The sequence below is a fragment of the Dipodomys spectabilis genome, unplaced genomic scaffold (assembly GCF_019054845.1).
Source record: "Dipodomys spectabilis isolate Male_0828 unplaced genomic scaffold, ASM1905484v1 ptg000179l, whole genome shotgun sequence".
Classification (NCBI taxonomy): Eukaryota; Metazoa; Chordata; class Mammalia; order Rodentia; family Heteromyidae; genus Dipodomys; species Dipodomys spectabilis.
The window spans coordinates 448,653-474,104 of NW_024870856.1; the positions used below are offsets into that span (position 1 = coordinate 448,653).

Below are 25,452 nucleotides of genomic sequence, written 5' to 3' on the forward strand. Positions count from 1 at the left end.
ATAGTTTAGAAGTATCAATTACTCTTCTACCTTAGTTCTAATTTAAAAAAACAGCAACCATGTCTTCAGTGTGACAAACTATAGTACCAAAGTTTTTAGATTCCCATATATATATATGTATATATATATATGCATCCATAGAATTTATTGTATATAATTTTAAAACTATTATCTCATGATCAAATGCCAATTAAAATGACATATGTGTGTGTGAAAGGATAAAATATAAAATACTCCCTGGACAATATGCTCTAAAAAAGCAAGATAGTCATCAAGATTTCGCAGAAAATTACTAATTACATATTTTATTCTGACATAAACATTCTGCCCTGTCACCTTATAAGGCTATTTCAAGTTCGAAATTAGGTTATTTATGCTACAAACTTTGCTCTGCTTTGAAACACAATGAAATCATGAGAGTAAAGTGTATCCAGGCACATTCTTCACTAGAGAGAATATTACTCTCTAACTTGATTATGCTGCCTTGTCATCTGGAAACAGAGACTATAATAAAAATAGGAACAATTCTGTTTGCTTATTATTTTATTAGTGCTTCTGCAGGCAGTTTTCTAAGGTTTGCATATGCTCTTTTATTCAATCATTGTAATGACCTTACCAAATAATGTGAAAGCATGATCCTCATTTTTCTATAGGAAGAAACTCAGTCATAGGAAATAATTTCCTCAAAGCCATAGAGTCAGTCAGTGAGAATAGAATGTGGAGGGAGTCAGTCTGTCTGCAGAGCCAATGCTTATAATCACTACACTATTTTCAATAGTGTCCATATTTTTAGTTGGTTTTTTTTTTGGGGGGGGAGTCTATTATGGGGTTTGAATTCAGGACATGGATACTGTCTTTGAGCTCTTTTGCTCAAAGTAAGGGCTGTATCCTTTTGAGCCACAGTGCCACTTTTGGTTTTAGAGTGGTTGTTGGAGACAAAAGTCTCATGGGGACTTTTCTGCCTGGGCTGGTTTCCCATCTTGATGCTCAGATCTCAGCTTCCTGAGTAGCTAGATTACAGACAAGAGCCACCAGTGCCCAGCTCTAGTGCCCAGATTTTTTAAATGCAGATACATATGTAAAAGTACATACCATCTTGCCCTATTATATAAAAGGATTGTTTATCAAAATTAAGTTTTTTACAAACTCTTTCACATGTTGTACTTTGAAGAACTAGCTCAATATACTACTGATGAGAGAAGCAAAGAGAGCCTTTCATTTGCTTAAATTTCTACTGCAAACTTAGTATAAGTAAAAAGATGAATCTCAACTATGAGCACCAGCGATTCTTATTTATAAGGAATGTGAAGGCTAATATTTCAAAATGTTTTTCTGATCATATAAAACAAGTTGTGCAATTTTGGCAAGTAACAAATGGAACTTAAATATTAATTTTAAGAAATTCTTCCTCCATTCTCCCATCCTAATATATTTTTTTGTCTAAATAAATAAAGATATAATGTTTGGAATAATGCAGTTTGAACTAATTTGGTTATATAAATTTAAAAATCACTAATCTGTGAATACATCAGTTTTGCAAGTGTCTCCTATATAATTTGTATTCTGAACACTTTAAATTTGATAATGCAATCAATGCTCACTGAATTAATAACTTCATTAAATGAAGTAACTGAATTATTTTGGTGAGTTTTAATTTGTTAGTTTTTTTCTTGAGCATGCAAATGCAATTGGAAGAAAGAGGCTGTGTCATGCATTTGCTAGTATATAGAAATTAGGCTGACATATTTGCTTCATTATTAAGTGATAGCAGAAATGCAATATACAAATGAAAGAAAAGGTATCACAAACATATAGAAATTTTCTTTTTTCCTTTCTACTCAACAAGAGACTAAGTAACTACACTAAATGCCAATTAATGCAGTGTGAATAAATACAAGAACATAACGTACAGTGTTCTGCACTTCAAGTCCAGGAACAGTCTGAGCAATCCTTGCAGCCAGCTGTGATGCAGACACAGGTGCCAACTGAGTTATTTAGGCAAAAATATGGGTAAGATGCCTCAGTGATAAAACATATGTCCACAGAAAACATGAGGATGGGCACAAACAGCAGAGTCATCTTCTTCTTGGACAGCAAGGTTCTCAAAATGAAGAGGAGAGATAAGAAAACACTGAACATTCAATTGTTCTATAATGCCAATAGTTTGTAAGCAATAAGGAGTGATTAAATTACATTATTGAAAAATTTACATTTCATAAATTCTTTGGTATGAAAAACATTCATATTTATGTGTATATGATGCATGCTAATGGATTGATAAGATATAGGGGCTGGGTGGAGGATGGGAAGGGGAAACAAAGGAGGAGGCAACAATGCTTGATAAGAAATGTACTCATTATCTTGCCCATGTAATTGTAACCCCTCTGTACAGTGTTGTCACAATAAAAAAAAGAAAAAAAAAGATATTGGAATTTAGGAAAATATCAAGAAAAAAACTTTGATATTAAAATAAAGAATAAAGGGAAAATAATTGTATAATTTGGAAGAGAGAAGTCCTAAATCACTCACCTGTGGAAATAGAAATGCAATCCCAATTATTATTCTAAAAGAAAATGTGCCCCTCTGGATCGGTAGATGGGATGCTGTCATGTCTTCAACAACAAAAAAAAAACACTAACAAACTAAGTTAAACAATAGCTGACCTGTGTAAGTTCGCCTGTACCAGAGTGGTATAGGTGAAGAAATAGATTTAGAATGTAAGTTTTATAGGAAGTGTCCCATTTTGGAACAAAATTGAAAGACAAGATAGATGGATAGATAGATAGATAGGTAGATAGATAGATAGATAGATAGTTAGGTAGGTAGGTAGATAGATAGATAGATAGATAGATAGATAGATAGATAGATAGATAGATAGATTGATTGATTGATTGATTGATTGATTTTTTTTCTTTCTGAAGCACAGGATAACTCTATTGAGAGTTAGCTACAGACACTCTTCTAATGCTTGTATGGAACTTCACACTAATGGAAATTTACAGAGATGCCTCTTGAGAGAACTAATGATTTATATAATATTGATGTTTCCATTTCTTTTTGAGGAAAACTTTTCAAGGAAATAGTGGAAGCAAGGTTTAATTGTGGTCTATTAACTCTCAGACATTCTATATGGCTAAAATAAGATGTTTATTCCAACTGCTAAACAACTATAGGGGGCAGGGGAATCCTCGTGTCTGAAACACATAATTGAATAGAAAATTACAATAGTTAAAGAGGCACACATTCTTCACATATTACAATTATTAGAAGTAAATAATTTGAAATAGGTACTTAAAATGCAAATTCGAGGGCAAGTTTTGTAGTTCAGTGGTGGAATTATTGCTCAGCATGGGCAAGGTCTAAATTTAGTATCTAATATCACACACACACACACACACACACACACACACATCAATGATCTGCTTTCCAAGACTCAATTGTGTCACTCAGCATGCTAAGTCCTTCAATAAACCCTGAGTTTTTCTATGGTATATATATATGATGTTACCTAGCACTTAAAAATAACTTCAGAAGCCAGGTGCCAATGGTTCATGCCTGTAATCCTAGCTACTCAGGAGGCTGAGATCTGAGGATGGGGGTTCAAAGACACCCCAGGCAAGAGTCTGTGAGACTCTTATCTCCAATAAACTACTCAGAAAACTGGAAGTGGTGCTATTGTTTAAGTGGTGGAGCACTAATTAGACTTGAGCTGAAGAGCTGAGGAATAGCACCCAGGCCCAGAGTTCAACCCCCATGACTGAAAAAAAAAAAAAAAACTTCAGAATTTGAGAAATAGCTTCACAAATGAGTGGAAACATACAGTATTTTGCTTTTTGAGATCAGATTGTCTCACTCAAATTGAGGATCTCAACTTCACACCATTTTTTCTGCAGATGACATTTTATTTTTCATAATGATTTAGTAATAGTTATATAATATTGGTGTGTATCTGTGTGTGTGCAATAACAATGAGATCCACCAAATGCCGTTTGAAAGTTTCAGAGGAATAAGGAGCAGAATGAGTACAGGAACCCAGAGAGGGGGTAAAAGTGTTTAAAGACCTCAGTGAAAACCCACAGACACACCCCAGTGAAAGCTTCACAATTATTCAAATAAACTTCACAATTATTCAAATAAAATACAATAATATAATAAAGAAATGACTTGCCTAGTGAATTTGACTGTTTATCCAGAAAAAGGAGATTAAGAAGTAAATATGTATTTCTTAAATTGTATCCTTGAAAAAACAAAATGCTTGCATAAGAAAGAAGTAAATATGTATTTCTTAAATTGTATCCTTGAAAAAACAAAATGCTTGCATAAGAAAGAAAGGGTAGTAGGTTGAGAATCAATTTAAACCTCAAATGACACACAGGGGATTATGATTGACAAGAATGATGTGTCCTGTACATTGTGAGACTGCTTCTGAATTACCTAGGAAATGTAAAATTCCACACTGGATAAATCTTGTCAATTATCAGGATGGTGAAATATTTCAGGTTGCTGGTGTTCCGACGTTGTCTGTGGTGGCCCCTCTCTAGTTAATCCCCATTAGAATGATTTCTGAAAGGGAGATAGGACAGAGACCAAGCTGCCTTCCTGGAGCTCTCTTGCAATAACTTTGATAGATGGTGCTTTGGGCACTAGAGAGGCATTTATAGGATCTTTGGAACCATAAGAATGAACAACGTTAAAATAAACAGTGAAAGGTGCTAAATCAACAAAAATGCCATGATTTCTAGATTCATTTTAATAGGAAAAAGGTCTGTAAATATCGGAATCAAAGCCTCATTGACTTCTTCCTCAAGCATATATTCCATGGTGATTCCTTTTCTAGTTCAGAGTGTGTTTCATAGTTCTGTCTGGTTATTTCTTATTTTCTGGTGTAAGTCATTCTTCAAATTGTAAAGGACTCCATGCTAAGAATACACTAATGCACTTCAGAAATCTGCTGGTATTACAACACTTTTATTAAGGCAATATTTGTTCCATTTGTTTCTACGCCATTTTATGATTCAGTTTCTGGCAGCTCACACTCCTAAGAAAAAAAACAAATAAAATTCAAATGTTTCATGTTTTTTGATCATTTAAATAAGCTAGGCTTTCTAAAATATACTTTCTAGAATTAATATATTTAATATAATTTAATATGAATTATACATATATAAATAATATATTTAATCAAGTTAAATAATCAATTTTATACACACATATGATGAATAACATCAAAATACATCCTGTAGATGTATGAGGATAGGGTAAGAAAACATGCCCAAAATTGTTGAGCCATAAAATTGGGTGGGGCTTGCAAGAAGTATGGGGGGTTATTTGGGTTAAAATATATATGTATGTGCACAATGCCGTGGTAAAACACCTTGATAAAGTCAATATAAACTTAAAAGATGAATGACATGAAAGTAAAACTGCTGTGTTGGAGTATGGGTACCAGTGGTAATGCAGACAGTGAAGGGAGAGGGGTCATCAAGGTGAATATGATCGATGTACTTCAAATGCACATTTGAAAATAGAGCAATGAAACCTACTGACATTTTTTCTAAGAAGTAACCAAGGAGAAGTAGTGAGAGTGAATTTGATTGAGATGCATCCTTTGCTTGCATGAAGTTATTACAATGAAACCCCTTTTGCTAAGTATAGGATGTCTAATAAATGGGTGAATAAAAGTTTTGTTGTGGAAAAAAAGTCACTTGAAAACTATAGGACCTTGGACCGCCTTACAAGAATGCAAACATTTTAGCTGCTAAAACAAACAATATACATGCATACAGAAATAGGAACACTGGCTGAATTCTAAATCTAGATGCTCCTTTGGGAATGTATAAATATTATATCTATAATGTATGTGTCATGAGGAAATTTTTATATACTATGAACTCTCGTCACGTAACTTGTAGGATATACAATACCTAAGCAAATGCCACTTTTAGAACTAATAAATGAGTGGTAGAAAGGAGAGATGCACCAACTTTCTCAATAACCAGAAACAGTTAAATAGTTCCTTCTTTTCCTTTCAAATTCCTTTCTTTATTTTTTTTACTCTGAATAGTATATTGAGTAGTTGTACAAAAATGCCATTCACCAAAGTAGTTCATATACAGTGCATCTTGATTGTCACCCCTATCAGAATTCCCCCCAGTCCCACCACACACCTTCCCTCATTTTTCTTAACTTTTAGATTATGTATTGATATTCTTGGCATTTAATAAGTCGGTCAGTGTACACAGTGCATCTTTGTGCCATCCTTTCAACCTCTCCACGCCCCCTTTGACCCAGCCCTTCTCTATCTCTCTCTCCTGTGGTGTAGAAAATAGATTCTGTGTTCATTCTCTCCCCTTCCCTCCTTCATTCTTCTACCATCTTCCTTTGGTCCCACCTTTCCCTCCAAAAGTACCCATTTTGTGGTATTTATTTGTCTTTGGACGATCTTCTTAAAGAAGTACACTATTTGAGCTCTCCATAGAATCTAGTGTACTTCAGTTAATTCCTTTGTAACCACTTGCAGGTCACACAATGTGTTTATAGATTTGTAGGCACATTGTATCTACCACAAATGAGGGAAGTCATGCACCTTTGTTTCTCTGAACCTGGCTTACTTCACTAAATCAATTTTTTTCACAAATCTTTCCATTTTCTTATGAATGGTAAAGATCATTCTTTTGTGCATATAAACACATTTTCTCAATCCATTGAGGGGCATCTAGGCTGACTATCTTGACTGTGGTAAATAAAGATGCAATGATCTTGGTCATGCTGGTAGCTTTAAAGTTGTTCGTTTGTAGCTTTATTGGATAAATGCCTAGGAGTGGAACTGCTAGGTCATAGGGTAGCCTTCTGTTTAATTTATTTGATGACCCCCCCCCATCCAGCTTTCCAGAGTGCTTATATAAATAAACATAATGTAGCAGGTCAAAACTTTCTAAGATCCAGAATCACAGAGAATCAAAGGCTTGATAAATAGGATTTCCACAGAATAGGAAAAAAGATTTTTATCAGCTATATACCAGACAAAGGCCTAATGTACAAAATATATATAAGTTATTAAAAAGAAATATTGAAAAAATAAGCCCTTACTCAGCCAAGTACCCATGGCTTATACCTGTAATCCTAGCTACCCTGGAGGCTGAGATATAAGGATTGTGGTTCAAAGCCAGCCCAGGCAGGGAAGTCTATAAATTACAAAAAAAATACAGAAGTGGAGTTGTGGCTCAAGTGGTAGATCACTAGGATTGCATAAAAGAAGCTCAGGGTCAGCGGTCAAGCCCTGAGTTCAAGCCCCAAGACTGGCATAATCTAATCTAATTAATAAATCAATTAATAAGCCTTCAAAGAAACAGCAACTCAATTCATAAATGGGCTCAATTAAAGAGAGACTCCTCAGAAGAATAAATAAAAATAGACACATGAAGAAAGAGACACATGAAGAAATACTCAACATCTCTGGCCATGAAGGAAACACAAATCAAAACAACCCTGAGATTCTAGCTCATTCCAGTTAGAATGGCCATTATCAAGAAAACTAACAATAACAAATGGATGTTGCTAAAAGGGAACACTATTGCATTGAATCCTTCTTTTTCTTCTCAGACATGTCCACTTTTATATGTTTACATGATTGAACTCTAAATAGGGCAAAAGATTTTCCAAATTTAGGTGAGATACAGCCGTTATGGTCCATTTGTTATTACACTTTCTTATCCAATCTGAATTTTGTGAAATCATTTCAGTATAGGATTTTGGACATAGAATTTTTTTCTGGCTAGGTTGATACTCTACTATCTGTGTTATAGTGCTGGATCTGAGATTGTGCTAATATAAATGAGTTATTCAACCCAATTTGTCCAACCAACATATTCATGCCCAGAAACACAATGATCCTCAATTCAAAGTAACTGTTTTATTGTTTCCTATTCATTAATAATAGTATGTAAGTTTATCTGTCTGGGGGAGCCGAAGGGGGGGCATAGAATTGGTGGGACAAAGAGTGAACAAATGCAGCAGTGATACTCACTAGACTCTATGTTGAAAATGAATTATACAGCTTGTGAGGGAGGAGGTCTGAAGGGAAAAGCTGGGAGGAAGTGAAGGAAGGCATGACACTGTTCAAACAATCGACAGGAAATGGACTCATTATCTTACTCATGTACCTGTAACCTCTCTGTACAGTATTTTTACAATAAAAATATTTTTAAAAGTTTAAAAATGCACTCTTTACCTCATTGATGTAACTGCAACTCCCCTGAACATTACCTTCACAATAACAATGAAATAAAATTTTAAAAAGTGTACAAGATACATTGATTCTTACAGCCCTTGCCCATCTTTTAAAGTGAACTTTTCTACCCTCACAGACAAATTTTAAGTTGAACATTCAAGGAATGAAGATTCAATCAAGAGCAATTTTAGCCACTTTTTGTAATAAGTTGGCATTTCTTTCACTTTGTTAGATGCAAGAGTGAGTTCAATTCCTTCTAATTGTCATCATTATGTCTACTCACCCTCGCTGACCTTTCTGTTGAGTGTCCTCCAGCCTAGCCATGTCAGTCCTTTTCACTCAAGTCCAGTGGGGTCAATAAGGACGGAAGTTCACACTCTAAACTGACCGTTAGCTGATACTTTTCATTTTGTAACAGGACTCCCCGCTGGCCCGTAAGCCCACCGAAGGCCCATTTAAATCATCGCCTTTTGCTGGCACTCTACTTCTAATCAGCTGTTCTTACCTAGTCTTCTAGTCCTTAAAATTTCACTTCAAAATGTCTCCGTACTATTTCCTTCATTTTCCATCCCCGTTAAATGTAGGTCAGGCTGCCACTTTTCCCATGATGAGCTCTTGGCTCTAATTCATTCTGCACACTGCTCAGGCCATATCATCCTCAACTTGGCAAAAGCATTTGCCACCATGGGACATTTTTCTACTTTGTAAAATGCTTTCTGACTTCCAGGATAGCTAGTCCATAGCCCTGGTGTTTATCTTTTCTAAATGTTCTTTTTTCTACTTTTAATCTTCACTTCGTGGATCAATGATCATTATTTGAACCTTTTTTAGATACTTTTTTCCTAGGCTTGCCAGCGTAGGGTAAAAGATCCAAATGCTAGCCACATTTATAGTACTAGTCTGGACTATTTCTCTCATATACTGAATGATAACTGAACATCACTGAGTCCTAAGACACACATTACAGAACATGTTTAATATTAAACTTCTAGGATTAGACAAATAAAATGAAATACTGAACTCATGATCTCCAACAGAGTTTCTCATGCGGTATTTCAGTCCAAACACTGAGTTCTCTTCTATTTCTCTTTTTCTTTCATGCTGCATATCTCTACTATCAATGAACTAAAGATCTAACCACAGCTCTGACTTCCATGTTTACCTTTTTTCTTAATTATCTTTGCCCTTGATTCCATGGTTGCTTTACAGTTTCACTTCAAAACTATCATGTTACAATTTAACATTATATCCTCTTTTTAAGGTTTCCCAGCATAATAAAATATCAAATATTTAAGAATGTATGTTCACTTAAATGATTTGGCTCTTGTTATAGTTCTTACTGCTTCTCCTGTTGCATGGTGATTATTTTTTATTACAACATTAATTCATTTTGCTTTAGATGGGCTGACCTTATTGACTTCTCTCAACCTAGAAAGCCTTAGTGCTTTTGCATACTTCTGTTTCTCTAAACCATTTCTAGTATATTTATCCCCAGTAATCAATGGCAATTCAGAAAATACATACACCTATATAAGAATACGTATATGTATATATATATATATATATATGTTAAAAGATATGTAGAACAGAATTTATAAAAAATCTTAATATGCCTTAATGATTATTGGAAATTCCTCAGAATTAATTGATTATTCCATTAGGTTTACATTGGTTAAACAACTGGATGAACACTGACAATCTCCATCTGTAAATAAATGTTTGATTACAATCTAATTCCGCAAAATTCCTCCTCAGGGCACTGACAAAATGTACTTAGTTCTGACTTGAATGCAGGTCGATAGTTTTGTTTATGTTAGTGTAGAACTAATTACTGCTTGTCCAAATTCCACTTGTTCATCAATAATATAGGCCACTTTGGGGCATTTTGTGACAATAGGAAAACATTTACAATTATATTTCTTTATGATTTTGTTATTCAAAATGTAATGCCACATTTTTAGACTAGTCTGACTTATATATTTTTTATCTTTACATGATGAAATCTGGGAGCTCACCCCAAATTAATAAATTAAGTGGTTACATTGTAGTATTTTCTGATTACCATGGAGAAAATGTTTCCACAGCTACTAGTTTTCAAGTTACCATGACAACACCAGTTCCTGTGGAGCTGATGCACCTCATCCTGTAGCATTTCCTCCATACAGACAAAGTAGCCATGAGTCATGATAGGAACTCACATTCTTGAATATTCCAAGCAAGAATTAGAGATGATTGGAGCTTTCATGTCTTTCTAACATTTACCAGATGTGAGAAATGTAGAAAGTTGCTTAATATTCTGTATGCATCTAACTTTTAATAACAAAATACACAATACAAAAGGGACCATATTGTGAGAATTCACTGACAGTGTTTGTTCTTTTTATATTGCCCTTTATAGTTAGTATCCATGCTCTAATACTATTTTGAATTCCTTGAATGGTATGCTGCATGGTCAGCAGATGGATGATCTGAGATGATTATCATCTTAATTTTGTATGGGTAGTCTCTCTCTCCCTGTCACTCTCTGTCTCTTTCTCTCTATGTTTCTCTCTCTGTCTGTCTCTGTCTCTCTATCTCTGTCACTCTCTCTGTCTTTCTGTCTCTCTCTCTCTCTCTGAGAGAAATTCCCTATACATACTGGCACATTACAACAGTAGTAACATCACTGTAATCAAAATCAAAATGTACCAATGTAAGGTGGACTTCAACTACTGTCATATGCATTCATGTTCGATAATTTATGCTTAACAAATTTCCCCTAGAAATTATGATAGATTGAGTTCTACAATTTCATTTTATCTGTCCATTTTCTGCACTCACCTTCTCCATATCTCCATATCTGAAAGGATGGAGACCAACTAACTTGGTTTGAATTGAAAGTTATTATAAACTAACCAATTTGTGGCAGTGGGGTATAAACAACTACTAATGTTATTCAAGCTATATTAAGTGGTAAAGCTGTGTTGGACTTGTATAAGTAAACTTGAAATAGCCTTTTAAAAATGTGTAATGAATACCTGCCCATCTCCAGTGGAAAGCATCAAACACAAATCTGTCAATTTTCATGTTTCTGAAATAGCTATGAACGCTATAGTCTTGAAAAGCACCTGATTCTATTTTGGTTGCTACATACCTTCTCATATTAGTTGGAAATCCTGATTTCTCTGTAAAAAAATGAGACAAGGTGATTATAATTTTGGTTCCAAGATTTATGTCAAAATTGCATTTGTGTATTAAAGATGTTGCTTTTATCCAGGAAAAGTGTCATTTTGCTAGCTGTTGAGAATATTAAGCAGCAGAACAAGCTACTAAAGAAAAGAAATGTACGTAGTTATTAGGGATCATTTATGTAATTGAAAAATCAACAGTTTTATATATATATATATGTATATATATATATACACATACATATATGTAGATGTAGATGTGTATATATGTATATGTAATAGACAGAAATTACTTAGTGACATCAGGCATTTGAATGGCACTTACCAGTCTAATCTTAACCTTCACTTCTTTTATCCATTGAGCATATTATATCATATATCGATTGGCTAGGGAAAGTTGATCTACACAAGAATTCTTAGATATCTGGGATCACTACATTTGTATATTTGAATATTATAAATAGCTCTTTAATGTCTGAATCAAAAAAGGAAAAAGTTTTTCCGAAAAAGGAAAAAGTTTGTACTCCCTGAATCTCTGCTATTCTTGTTTTTGCTGTTGATTGCTGTTGCTTTTTTATTAAGGTACTGGTATTTGAACAGAAGGCTTTATCTCACTCAAATGCTGCTCTATGACTTTAGAGCAATACTTCAGTCCCCCAAAATAATGGTTTAAGTTAGAATCTTGCATTTATATTTGGGTCACAATGGGCTAAATGTGTTTTATTTATGCTTCCCAGGTGGATGGGATGACAGAGTTATACCACCATAACTAAGATTTTTTTTATTTATTTGTTTGTTTTTGGTTGAGAGGAGATGTCTTTTTTTTTTTTTTGCTTAGCTGCCCTGTTACTACTCTTCTCCCAATCTCTACCTCATGATTATAATCATCATGGGCTACCAATACTGGACATAAGGACAATTTTCACCTGTAGATTATTTTAGGGAATGTGGCATAACAATAAAAACAATGTAAAATAATTCTTTACATGTGGAGTATTAATCCTTTGAGGAAACACAATGCTTGATAAGAAATGTACTCATTATCTTGCCCATGTAATTGTAACCCCTCTGTACAGTATTTTCACAATAAAAAATAAATAAAAATTTAAAAAAAGATTAAGCAGTAAGTTTGTGAGATGTCAAATGTTAAATACAAGAGAGTAGATACAACACTAATAAAAAAAAAAGAAGGAAATAAAGTCTTTAGAAGGTGAAAATAGGACACACTTGTCAGTTTGAAAATAGATAATCATTGGATTTGTTCATGTGAGACTCCCTAAGAAGTAAGAATGCATCATATTTTTCTTGCTGTAGGCAGCCTACATTGAGAATGGAAGAGCTTGAATTAGAAACTAAGGGTTGGAATCAAGTAGGATAAGTATGTGGTTGGCGCAGAGAGATTTGACACTGTCTCTTACAGAAATACGTGCTGCCTAGCCTGAGAAGTACATTCAGCACCACGCTGACACTGACAGCTCCTTATAGCTCCATTGCTGAAAACCACATGCCTGAAATCTCCATTTCTAGGAGAGTTCTCCTGCAGATACTGAGCAGGGCAGTAGGCACAAACTTCTGAGTTAAAACACTAATTCAACACTCAACAAAAAGTTATCACTGGGGCTAGGAAAGTGGCTCAGTGGTAGAGTGCTTGCCTTACATGATGAGGCCCTGGGTTCAATTCCACAGCACCACATAAGCAGATAAAGCTGGAAGTGGTACTATGGCTCAAATGGTAGAGCACTAGCCTTGAGCTGAAGAGTTGAGGGACAGTGCCCAGGCCCAGAGTTCAGGCCCCACGACTGGCAAAAATAAATAAATAAATTAATTAATTAATAAAAAACTATCAGTGAATATCTCTTCAGCACAAGGAAGCTACAAAATATCTAAGAATGCATCATAACACCAATTTCAATATTATAATTAAATTAGATGTAAACAAATAGGTCATTAAATTTAATTAATTTCCCATGGATCTGAAGTATAGAATTTTAATGTTCTTATACAACAAAATTGTGTTGATTACACAACGTATTAATACATCATTCTGGAGCCCATACGAATGAAATTGAGGTATGTGTAGGACCCTTTCTGAGTGCTGTAGGTGTGGTCCTGGGCCAATGTTCTCTCTTTTCAGTTGAGGTGTGTTTCTGTGCACACAGGATGCTCTCATTTTCTTTACAGTGTTCTACTTCTGTGACTATCTAGATATCTAGATGTACTATTTTATATGATTCCCTGTCATCTTGGATAATAACGGACCCTATTTTCTAACTTTAACTTGTTTGTTTTATCTTCCCATTACTGGGCTTTACTTTGTAGGCCTTCTGCTTATAAGGCAAGCACTCTAGCACTTGATCAATACCCACCCATATTTCAGATAGGCCATCACTAACTTCTCTGGCTGAGATCTGGCCTGGAATGTTGATCCCTGAACCTCTGTTTCCTGAAGAGCTAGGAAGAGAGACATATGCCACCACACAAAATATCATTCTAGACTCATTTTATTCATCCATTCATTTTTGCAGAAAATAGTTGCAATATTGACAGACTTTTGTTTCTTTTGAATTGTGACAAGCATACTTGAGGTACAAACTCTTCCTCTTTAGGAAGTCAGGGCATCCTACAGAATTGTTAGCTACAGGAATAATGTTATATACAAATATCTCTAAAGCCTTTTCATCTTGCATATACTCACTGAATAGCAGCTCCCTGTTCACTTTACCCTGTGTAACTCACTGCTTCTGTCTGATTCTGAGAATCAGAGACCTGACAGCTGATTGTAATCATGCAGAATTTATCTTTCTGTGACAAACTCATTTTACCTAGGACATAGTTCATCCATCTTGTCATATACGACAGGATTTCCTTCTCATTTCAGAAGAATAGTAACTCTCTATTGAATGCATATTTTTTCCTTATTCATTTATTTCTCAATAGGGATTTGTGTTGTTTCCATAACTTAGCATTTGTCAGTGATGGTGCAGTGCAAATAAGAGCACAGGTATCTTTATGAGATCTTAAGTTCCTGTTCTGGGCATGGACAATAGGCATATGAAGAAATATTCAACATCACTAAGATCCAAGGGGGTACAAAACACTACAATATTATCTCACATTCGTTATGGTAGGTATAACCCTCACACAGTGTGAGAGAGAATTCAAGATGGTGCAAACACAATGGAGAATGCTGTAAGAAATCATTACAGAAGTGTAAAGATAACTCGGCTTTGACCCAGAAATGCTATTTGCAGATATATATCTAAGATGATTAGGGATGTCTATATAAAGTATATGGCCTCTGACACTGTTTCCTATCAAAACTAATGTCTCATTATATACATATGTGATTATAAATATATATAATTCTAAATATGTATATACAATGCTAAAGTGAAATGTTATTGTAGCACCACACCAAAACGTAGCAAGAAGGAAGACAAAACCGACATTCTCAAGGCCTTACATGTACTCCAGCGCCCGCCAGATGTTCTCCTTCCAAACCCAGGCAACACAACCTATGTCCCTTTCTCTAACTTATTTTTGACTCCTAAGAACTTTTTAAAAATATTTTTATTGTAAAGATACTGTACAGAGGGGCTACTATTACATGAGTGAGGCAATGAGTCCATTTCTTATCGAGCATTGTTGGAAAGTATAGCAGCAGTTATTAAGTTGTACTTGCAAAGGCTGAATTGTGGCTCTACGGTGTCTCTATGCTTGGGGATTTTCTTACTCTCAGTTCTGGCAATTCTTCTTCCATAAAATGAGGCCCAATAGGAACAATCACTGTGAAAGGATTTAATGTGATGAGCAACATCAGCATTTTCCTAGTGCCAGACCTGGTTTAAATACACAGTCACTGTCGATGATTCAGTTGCCATCCAAACCAGCCTCTCTCCTGGGATTTATTCCCAGATAAATCTACAATCAGAGTTAGTGCGGACTTTCTTTTTTCAATCTCACTGTTTCAAGAAATGCTGGATCCGAAGAGTCCCTGTTCTAAAAGACTAGCAGACTAGAGACTATGTTACCTTCAAAACATGCCCTATATATTTATTAGTGTTTATTAAGCATATCCTGGAGAAACTAGGGATGAAAATATATATTATATGAAAGTGTTAAATATAGATATAAAAGAAAACTATTCAAATTATGTGTGTTTAGTGATATAGCAACATATAGCCTCTTGATTTCACTTTATTTGTGTGCCCAAATCCAAGAGAAGTAATGTCTCTTTTAATGAGGATATTTCTCTCTCTTTCCTATACTTTCCTTCCCTTTTCTCTGTCTCTATTTTTTCTTCTCTCTCTATTGCTTATTTTCAATTTCTGCCACTCATGTTCTATATCAAACTTACTCTCTCTTTGAAATAGCCCCTCTTGCTTGAAAACTCCATGAGTTTTAAGAGCTAAATAATTTGAATGCTCATAGTACTATGATATTAAGATCGGCAGGAAACTATATGTGACTTATCTCCAATCAAACTACTCAGGAAAAGCCAAAGTAGTGCTTTGGCTCAAGTGGTAGAGTGTTAGCCTCAAGCACAAAGAGACTCAGAGGCCAGCATCCAGGCCCTGAGTTCAAGCCCCAGACCAGAAAAAAAAAGATTATATTATGGAGAAATCCTGAGTTAGATTTCAGATTTAAAAATTTTTAAATAACGTGATTTGTTAATACTAATTTTAACTCTGGGCTTTCTACCTCAGTAAGTATGTGGAAAAAGCATGTAGCCAGAGGGAGTGTTGGGTCATGGGTCCCACACATTGCATGTGACTTACCTTTCTTGTTCTCCTACGCATAAATAAAATGCTTCAACACAAACTTTAATGATGAAAAGAGAAAAATTTTAGGGGAGGAAAAATTGTGTCTACTACATCATTATGGTGTCTAACTTTATGAATATATGATTGTTAATTCTACTAGTAACAGCTTGAAATAAATCCCATCATTCCATCATCCTTTTAAATCCATCAAACCAACATCCAATTTAATATCTTCCAATTTTCTTTAAAATAAATGGCATAACAAAAATATAAGTAAAAATATGAAATTTACATAAGCATTCAATGGAAACTAATTTCATAGATCTTAAATGTTGTTGTCAACATACACGTTCTCAAATCAGGGTCAATAATGACTGACAACTAGTTTGACATTCCACGTAGGCTTTAGTTAAACAAATATTTGAAATTTCAGTCACTTTAGAAATAACATATCTATTTTAATCGGTGAACACAGTCAATTACATTTTCCAATGTATATAAACCTATGGGTGTTCAGGATCACATCTCTGTGCATCCTGGGTGTTGCTTCCATGGATACATATTTTCTCACACCTTCTTCCAAGACTTCAGCCATGACAGTATCCACCATGGAAAGTGTTTGGATCACTGTAACCTTCCCATGGCGTCTCACTTTTGTTTGTTGCTTAATAAAATATATATCCTGCATTATCTAGCTTTCAGACTTGCATGCCTACTCCTATGTTGGTGATCCCTGCAATCATAACATCATCATGTCAGAAATGCTAGGAGATTTGTCATTGTATTCCTTCTGACCTTTTAAACAGAACAGAACCCATTCAGTAAACACTGAATTTGGGAAGATTAATGAAGAAAAACAAATTCTGAAATCTCTATGAGTTCTCTGTGAAATGCTCCTGGAATCTGTAAAAATAAACATGACTTCCAATGCATTTTCAGTGCACATAAATTTATGTATTCTCTTTTAAGCACTTTTATTTTTCATTCTTATATGGCATTAACTAATGAAATAAATTTGTGGGCTGCTTTCATCGTGAATTCTTATTTAGAAAAAAATATTTTTGAAAGGTTCTACTATATTGATATTATATTTCAAGGAATGTAATCATGCAGTAAGCCAATAGTGAGATTCAAAAGCAATATTTATAACCACTGGTGAATTTTCAATGTTATGATCTTATATTCAGCAGAGAGTACTTCTAAGTTAGAAGCCTCTACATATCAACCTGATTGGAAAGAATAAGTCAGAAAGTAATTTGTGAGTGGTGCTATGCCTGCAATCATTTACTAGGAATATAATAAGAAACAAAACGAAATGTTACACAGGTAATCACATCCTGTTGACTTAATACTGTATTACAAGAGAACAAAAGAGAAAAATTCCATTCAAAACATTGCAGTAAATACTACTAGAGAAAAGAATCAGACACTCGGAATTAGATCTAGCCATTCTTCCATCATAGATTATAAGCAAGATTTTCTTTATTTTAAAACAAATAGACACATGCAATAAATAATAGTAAATAATAACACCTCTCTGTATTTGTTAACTTCTTAACAAAGGCCACATGCTTTGCCTATATTAAGCCCGAAAAACAACAGGAAATCTTACTGTGATTATTGGGCATGTGATTACCAGGACATATGCCAGACTAGTTAATAAACCAAGCAAAATAATATTTGTCAGGTGGAGTACATAAAATTAGTGTGCTAGCCACACCTCCTGTTTCTGATTCAAATACTTAAGAAAAATTTTTTTTTTAATTCTGGCCCTGAGAACTGTGCATGAGCTCTTCAGCTCAAGGCAAGAGCTCTACCATTTTAGCCACAGTGCCACTTCTGGGTTTCTGGTGATAAGAGATAAGAGTCTCACAGGCTTTCCTGCCAGGGCTGGCTTTGATCCAGGATCTTCAGAACTCAGCCTCCTGAGTAGCTAGGATTACAGGTGTGGGCCACTGGCAAGAGAAATAACTTAAAGAAAAGTTTGCTAATGATTTACAACTTCAAGTGTTTGAGACCAAAGTCAGCTGAATTCCTCGTTTGCCTGAGGTGAGTCAGAACATCATGACTACAGAAACCCGTGGGCAGCTCCCCGATTCATAGCTGCCAGCAAGCAGAAGTGGAGAGGAGAGGAAAGGAAGCAAGGAGAGAGCAAAATAATATGATGTCGTTTGCATGAAAATGGAAGGCCCTTGAAAGAATTGAGTGAAGCTAACCAGGCTCAGAGAGACCAAAGGTGTGTGAGTTCTCTCACTGGTGCAAGTTAGAACTAAAAATAAATTTGAAAACACATGCAGGGCCGTTAACACACACACACACACACACACACACACACACACACACAATCAAAATGGTTAAGTGACTATTCATAGGAATGAGTTTCTTTTGTTTAACTCCTTTGAATAATCATCAGGCACTTCAACCTTAATCACAGAAAGCTGAAACTTTGACCAAATTGGGAACTAAAAGGAGGAAGATGGGCAAATGCCAACAGGAATAGTATACAGTTGATATATATCTGGAGGAAACAAATGGGAACTGCAGGAGAGTCTGAGGACAAGATATAAACAGCAGAAGAATGATGGGATGATAGAAATGGAGACAATACTTAAGATGTAGTGTCCACATAAACTGCTTTCTTCATCGGAAACTCTTTTGTACAACTATTTCAAGAAAGCAAGAAAAAAAAGGTACTTAAAGGGAAATTATAGCCCTTCAAATGAAATAGTTGACATTCCTGATATAAAGAAAGGTTTCATTGATTTCCTTTCTCTGATTCTCTTGAAAGACTAATATTCAAATTGCCTTTTTATTAAATGCAACCGTTATTCATTTATGATGACTGGATTTAGTTTTATATAGATTTTTTTAACCATTTGTTTTTCTGAAGTACTCATTGGTTTTGATTCCAGAAGAGGAATTATGGCTATGATGCATTTTGATCAGTTTCACTCCTTTCATTAATTCCCCATCCAATCTTTTATTTTAAGTTTTCTAGTTTCAATTATTTTTTTTACAATGAATACAATGATTGCATTTGTTCACCCTTCTTCCCTCCTCTGGCATTGCCCACTCTCTTCTAGAACAGGTTTCAGCTTCCTGATATTAATTTTCTTAATCTACTTGGTAATAGTGAAGAGGGGTTAGATCGTTGGACTACTCTGTTTGTGTGTGTATTCATATAATCCTGTATGATATCATGTATGTTTGGATTTTAGATTTAACTTCCACATATGATTGAATACATGAGCTATTTGTCTCCTTGAGACTGACTTCCTTTAGCATAATTTTTTTCTAGGTCAATCCATTATGCTGTAAATGACATATGATTGTTTCTGATAGATGAATAACATTTCATTCAATATATGTAGCACACTTTTTGGATCCTCTCACCCACCATAAGTCATCTGGGCTTTTCCATAACTTAACTATTGTGAATAGTGCATCAATGAATATGCAAGTGACTTAAATTAAACTTTGCAAAACATAATTTCATTATTTTAGTGCGAAGAATATCCTTAACAATCTTTATATTTCCCCCACTTGAGGCAATCCCATTCTTGCATAGTCTCCTTGGAAAGGCAATCTTAATTTTCTCAAGTGATATAAAAAGACAACACACATTCCCTTTATAAAATATTTTCATAAATCCTTTGCTTGTTCATTTCTATATCAATTCAAATTCTACTTACATAATTACCATACATGATAAAACATTGTTCTTTTCAATAAGGATGCTTGAGGCTTTTTCATATGCATGAATTAGATGAATCACTTATTATCACACTATTATAATTTATTTTGATAAGAATAATGTTCTTTTCTGTTTAGCTCCAGGAAAGTTTTCCTGAACTGCCTCAATTATATGTTCATAATGTTTGAAATCTGTGGGGTCTTTTGGGCCTGAACTTGAGGCTTTCCTCTAAAAGTCATTACAACCAATCAATTCAGTGAAAAAGAGAAGATAAAAAGAAATGGGTTAGTGTCCTATGCTTGAAATCATCCAAAGAGTAATCCTTTTATTTTATTTTATTTTTGTCTATCTGGGCTTCGGCATTGTCCCTCAGCTCCTCAGCTCAAGGCAAGCACTCTACCACTTGAGTCACAGTGCCACTTCCAGTTTTCTGGTGGTTTATTGGAGATAGAAGTCTCACAGACTTTCCTTTCCTGGGCTGGCTTTGAACTGTGATCCTCAGATCTCTGCCTCCTGAGTAGCTAGGATTACAAGTGTGAGCCACTGGCACCCAGCAATCCTTTCTATGCTTAAACAGCTATTTTTTTTTACCTTGAATACATGAAAGAATCTTCTCTCTGCAGTGAGGCTAGTATCTATTAAAAAATTATAAACTTGGGGAGGGGTACATCAATGAAGAGAAGAAGGGAAGAATACAGTAAAGAATTCCTTGTATATAGGACTATATTAAGAAATGAAAAGGAAGGGGTAGTTAGCATGGGGGTGAATGGGTGGAGGTGACTGATAAAGGTGCATTGTATTCATAAGTTGTTTATTTAAATGACAACTTTGTTGTGCAACTATTCTAAAGATAATAAAAATAAAATATTTTAAAATATAAACGTGTTTATGAATTACAATGGAATTGTAAAGTGTGAGTTCGAATAAGTCATTGATATTTTGTGCAAAAATGATATTATTAAAATGTGTACATTAAAACTTGGAAAAGCATTTTTAAAGTAATAAATGGTAAGCCACACATTGATAGTTCAATCTGTAATCCTAGTTACACACAAAGGAAAGATCTAGAACTTCAAGCTTCAAAGGCAGCCCAGTCAGGGAAGTCTGCAAGTCTCGAAAACCACTAGATAAGTGTTACTAGAGATGTGACTCAGCTGGTAAAGCACTAGTCAAGTGAGCAAGCCAGCAAGGGAGAGGCTCTGAGGGCAAACCCCAGCACCACCAAAACATAAAAGTAAAAATAAAGGTAAGTAGCATCCAAGGTTCAGATGATTTATTGTTCATGAAATATATTTTATTCATATATGTATATACATTGTAATATATATTGTGTACAGGAGGATTTTTTATTTTACCTTGTGAAATACTTAGTAGGATGAAGTAGTCCTCTGGAAAATGTGTTTTTATTTAAATGCAAGCTTCTACTGAGAAAGTCACGTATGCAAAATCACAAGTTGGATATGTGCTATTTCTGATTATCTCATTCACACCAACTAGTCATGAATAAAATGTATTTAAGGACCTAATGGTACTATAAGGAGCACACATGACATTTATATATCATTTATGGAATCAGACTTGCCACTTCATATTATTTATGTATAGCTAAATAGATGCTAGATAGATAGACAGACAGATAGCTAAACAGACAGACAGACAGAGAGAAAGGTAGAAAGATAGATTTATTTCTTGTTAAAGATGGTTTCTGGCAAAAATAAATAGGCAAGGAAGTTCCTGTATTGACATATATTAAAATGACTCTGTCGTGTTCAATTGTCTACATTCCACAAATATTTATTATTAATCTTAGGATGATGATGATCTTTAAGTATCCACGCTAGCTAGTTTAAACTCAACATGTCAAGTTATATGTACAATGAAAATGTTTTTTAACCTGAAACTCTAAAACTCTGGGAAGAAGTGTGTAAATTGCTGTGTGAAAACAAAAAAAGACTTCTGTTCAATTCAATATGGCCACCTGAGCTCACAGTTCTAAGGAGAATGAGCAGTGAAATGTTCAGCACACCAGAAGGATTTGACTTAGTGATACTGTTGAGGGGTCATGTGCTCCAAGAAATTGAGAGGCAATCATCTCAATTAGGGGAAAAAAGTATGGTTGGGGAAATGTGTTTGCAAATAAATGTCTTAACAAGCCTGTTTTAAGGCACGTGGAGGCGCTATTTTTTTTTCCTCAGAAAGATGGCATTCACTCAGAAGTATACTTAAAAGTGTACTTTAAAAGACATGCTATAAAATTGAATCTATCAGCTGTGTATTTCCTATCTATCTCCTGTCTTATTGTACATCAATCTACAGTTCTAAAAACAATAGATATACGTACCTGAAGAAGAATCCACATTATTTCTCGATCAATGTGAAACTCATCCTGGCTTTTTAACCATGTGTATTCCAGGAGTTATCAGAACTGCCTTACACAACATGGATAGAGAAGCCAGAGAGCACTACTCGGTAGTCATCCAAGCCAAAGACATGGCGGGACAAGTTGGAGGGCTTTCAGGATCTACAACTGTCAACATCACCTTGACCGATGTCAATGACAACCCACCCCGTTTCCCTCAGAGTATGTACACGTTGCCTGTTTCCAATGTTTCACTATGCATTGACATAAAACAAAATGAAGTGTTTCAATATACAAGAGTCATGTGTGCTCCAGGGGAAATAGGTTAACTCTATGTAGGCTTTCTTTTGATCTCCCTTGTTTTTCCTATGTTTCTCTTCAACAATGCATACTAAAGAAATGCTGATACTATTTGTCTCCTAAAACTGAGACATGACTAGTCTTGTGCTTAAACTAGGGATTTCTGTTGTCATCTGTTAAATAGTATAAATGATGCAGCAGTCCTACTTCATAAAGTGGGTTATGTAGTTCTTAAAGCAATCATGGAGATCATTTTAATTTGGTTTGATATAGACACTTTATTCATACAATATCATTCTGATTTGGGCCATATTCTATGTCTAAAGATTTGTTTTTGATCCCATGTCATACATGACTACAGGTGGGTGCACACATGTTTCAATTAAAAGTAGGTTATAACTAATTTAATAAGATGGAATTTCACAATACATTGTGATTCTAGAACTCAGAGACCATACTGTAAAAGGTATTTCAGGGAATCAGGGAAAGTATTAACTCTGTGAATTTGGAAAGAGAGGGTGAATATGACGTCCTCAGAATATTGAACCAAGATGTCCTCAGAATATTGAATTGAAATGTGACATATGGGAGGGATAGGGAAAGTACTGTGTATGGCATTTTATCTAAGAATGATAACATTCAATTACAGAAAACAATCCAATAGAGGCTTAACATAGTTGTCAACTTACAAATGATAGTGAAACACTGTTATTGAACAGACAGCATAGTGTAGCAATGGAAGTTCTTTCCAAGTCAATATGAAAAGCTTTTTCCCAAGATTATATTTTTAATTTAAATTTTCTTGTAAAGGTGATGTACAGAGGGTTTATAGTTACATAAGTCAGGTAATGAGTACATTTCTTCTGAAATTACTTCTAGGTCTAGCTCTGATGGGAAACTCCTAGTGTTTGCACATCCTTCTTTAAACTAGAAATCGTGTGGGTCTATTGTATAATGTCTTTTCTACACTTTCCTCTGAAATGGCTTTTAAAAAATTAGCATTTTCTTCTTTTATTAGTACTTTTCAGTCTTATTTCCCTCCTTTACTACTGGGATAGCTTCTAATACAGAATGGCATTGAAACATTTTTGTTATGCAAACTGATCAGCCCAGTGACCAGTCCTAGATAAATGATTATTACATGAATGACTGAGTTAGTTAAATTTAAATACCCTGACAAACTATCATTCTTTAAAAGACCATTATTAAAGACCAGTGAAATTTATGGGTACATAAAAAAAGAACTTTAAAATATTGCTGCTAGAAAGAAAGTTATGTTAACTGGTCTATTTGTGTGGCCTTTGCATTATGAAGTAAGCATATCTGAAAGAAAATTATAGATAATCAATAAGTTATATTTAACTGCATAGTGAAATTTCAAAACATTTTATAAATCACAATTTATTTTTATATATCACTTAAACAACATAATATCTACATACACATATGTTGCTATAAAAAGAAGAGCATTAGCTCATAGCATGAGGCAATTGAAATCAAAATTTGTTTTAGATTCTCCTTTTTTTAATACATGTGTTACTTCCATGAATACATACAATGTACTTTGATCAAATTCATCCCTTTATTGCTTTATTACTTTTCTTCTTTACTTTATTAAAAAAGTTAACAAGTTTCTTTATTCAATTTTTCATCTATTCATATAAAGTAATTTAATGATATTCAAACTTCCTTGTCACTCTGTCTTTTTACCCTCCACTCATTGTAAAACCAAAAGAACCATTCCATTTTGTTTCCCATTATCTTTATTTGTTCAAATATTTACCAAATTACATTTGATAGAGAATATAGGATACTTGTGTTAACTCTAGTGCAGTTTATTTCTCTTAATATAGATTATCTAGCTCTACCTATTTTCCTAAATCTGACATATTTTCAATCTCCTTTATAAGTTGAATACAACTTCATCTGCAACATATTATATTTTGCTTCTCGGTACATGTATATATGTATTGAGACTTTACACCCATGATACAATATCACATCAATTAAAAACAAAACAAAGACTAACAATCCCTACATACAGCTACAGTTATTTTTATAACACTAAATTGTCTATATATTTGAAAGTGGATTCTACCGTAAGTATGTACATGTTTGTAGAGATCATTCATCGTCAGGCTTCATGTTAGCCAGGCAAGTACTCACCACTTGAGCTACCCAAGGCCTGAACACCATAATGGTTTTTAAATATATAGTAATGCCAAAGTTCTTATAGTAGACACACACTGAAGTTGTACAAATGTTGTTGCATACAATACACAAGGGGCCAATGAAGTGCTCATTTGTCACCGATTTTCATTTTCTCTCCTTATTTCTTTAAAATACCTTTGCCCTATGTAAGCTCATTAATATTTATTATAGATAATCACAAATAATTACAAATTTTACTTATGTGGTTTATTAAATATTATCCATAAGGATGATATCGCATATGTATGTATTTCTCATTGTGTTATTTAGATGAATAACAGTGATGTATTGTAAACATCAGTCCACAATGAAAATAATTGCTCTATCTGACAAACAGAAAACAACTACACTGAGTGAAATTTCACTGAAGAATACAATTCACAGAGGAAGATCTTACCACACCTACAGAAATAATCAGTTTTAAAATCGAGGCAGGACAGACTCAGAACCTTTCAATATGCCTTGTTTAAAAGATATATTTTATTTGGACTTCATTACACAAAACAAGATGCTAATTTGGTGTCACTGAGAAAAAATTAGCCCACTGTAAAGTGTCCTTTAATTTCACTCTATGTATTGTAACTCATCCAATAACTACTTTCATAGTGTAAAAATGCTTTTAACTTTTTATGAGGATTTAAATTCACAAAGGACAGGACATGTATAAATTCATAAATAATTCAAATTACTTAAAAATCATATTCATTCATCAAATCCAAGTTTCTCTT

General features: G+C 34.3%; 1 protein-coding gene across 1 annotated transcript in view; it reads left to right on the forward strand.

Moving 5' to 3' along the window:
• Cdh18 (cadherin 18) overlaps positions 1 to 25,452 on the forward strand; it is a 213,375-nt gene that overhangs the window by 99,736 nt on the left and 88,187 nt on the right. Inside the window, exon 4 of the mRNA XM_042695205.1 lies at positions 22,268 to 22,435. Within this exon, the coding sequence (XP_042551139.1) occupies positions 22,268 to 22,435 (168 nt within the window). The remainder of the gene's footprint in view (positions 1 to 22,267; positions 22,436 to 25,452) is intronic.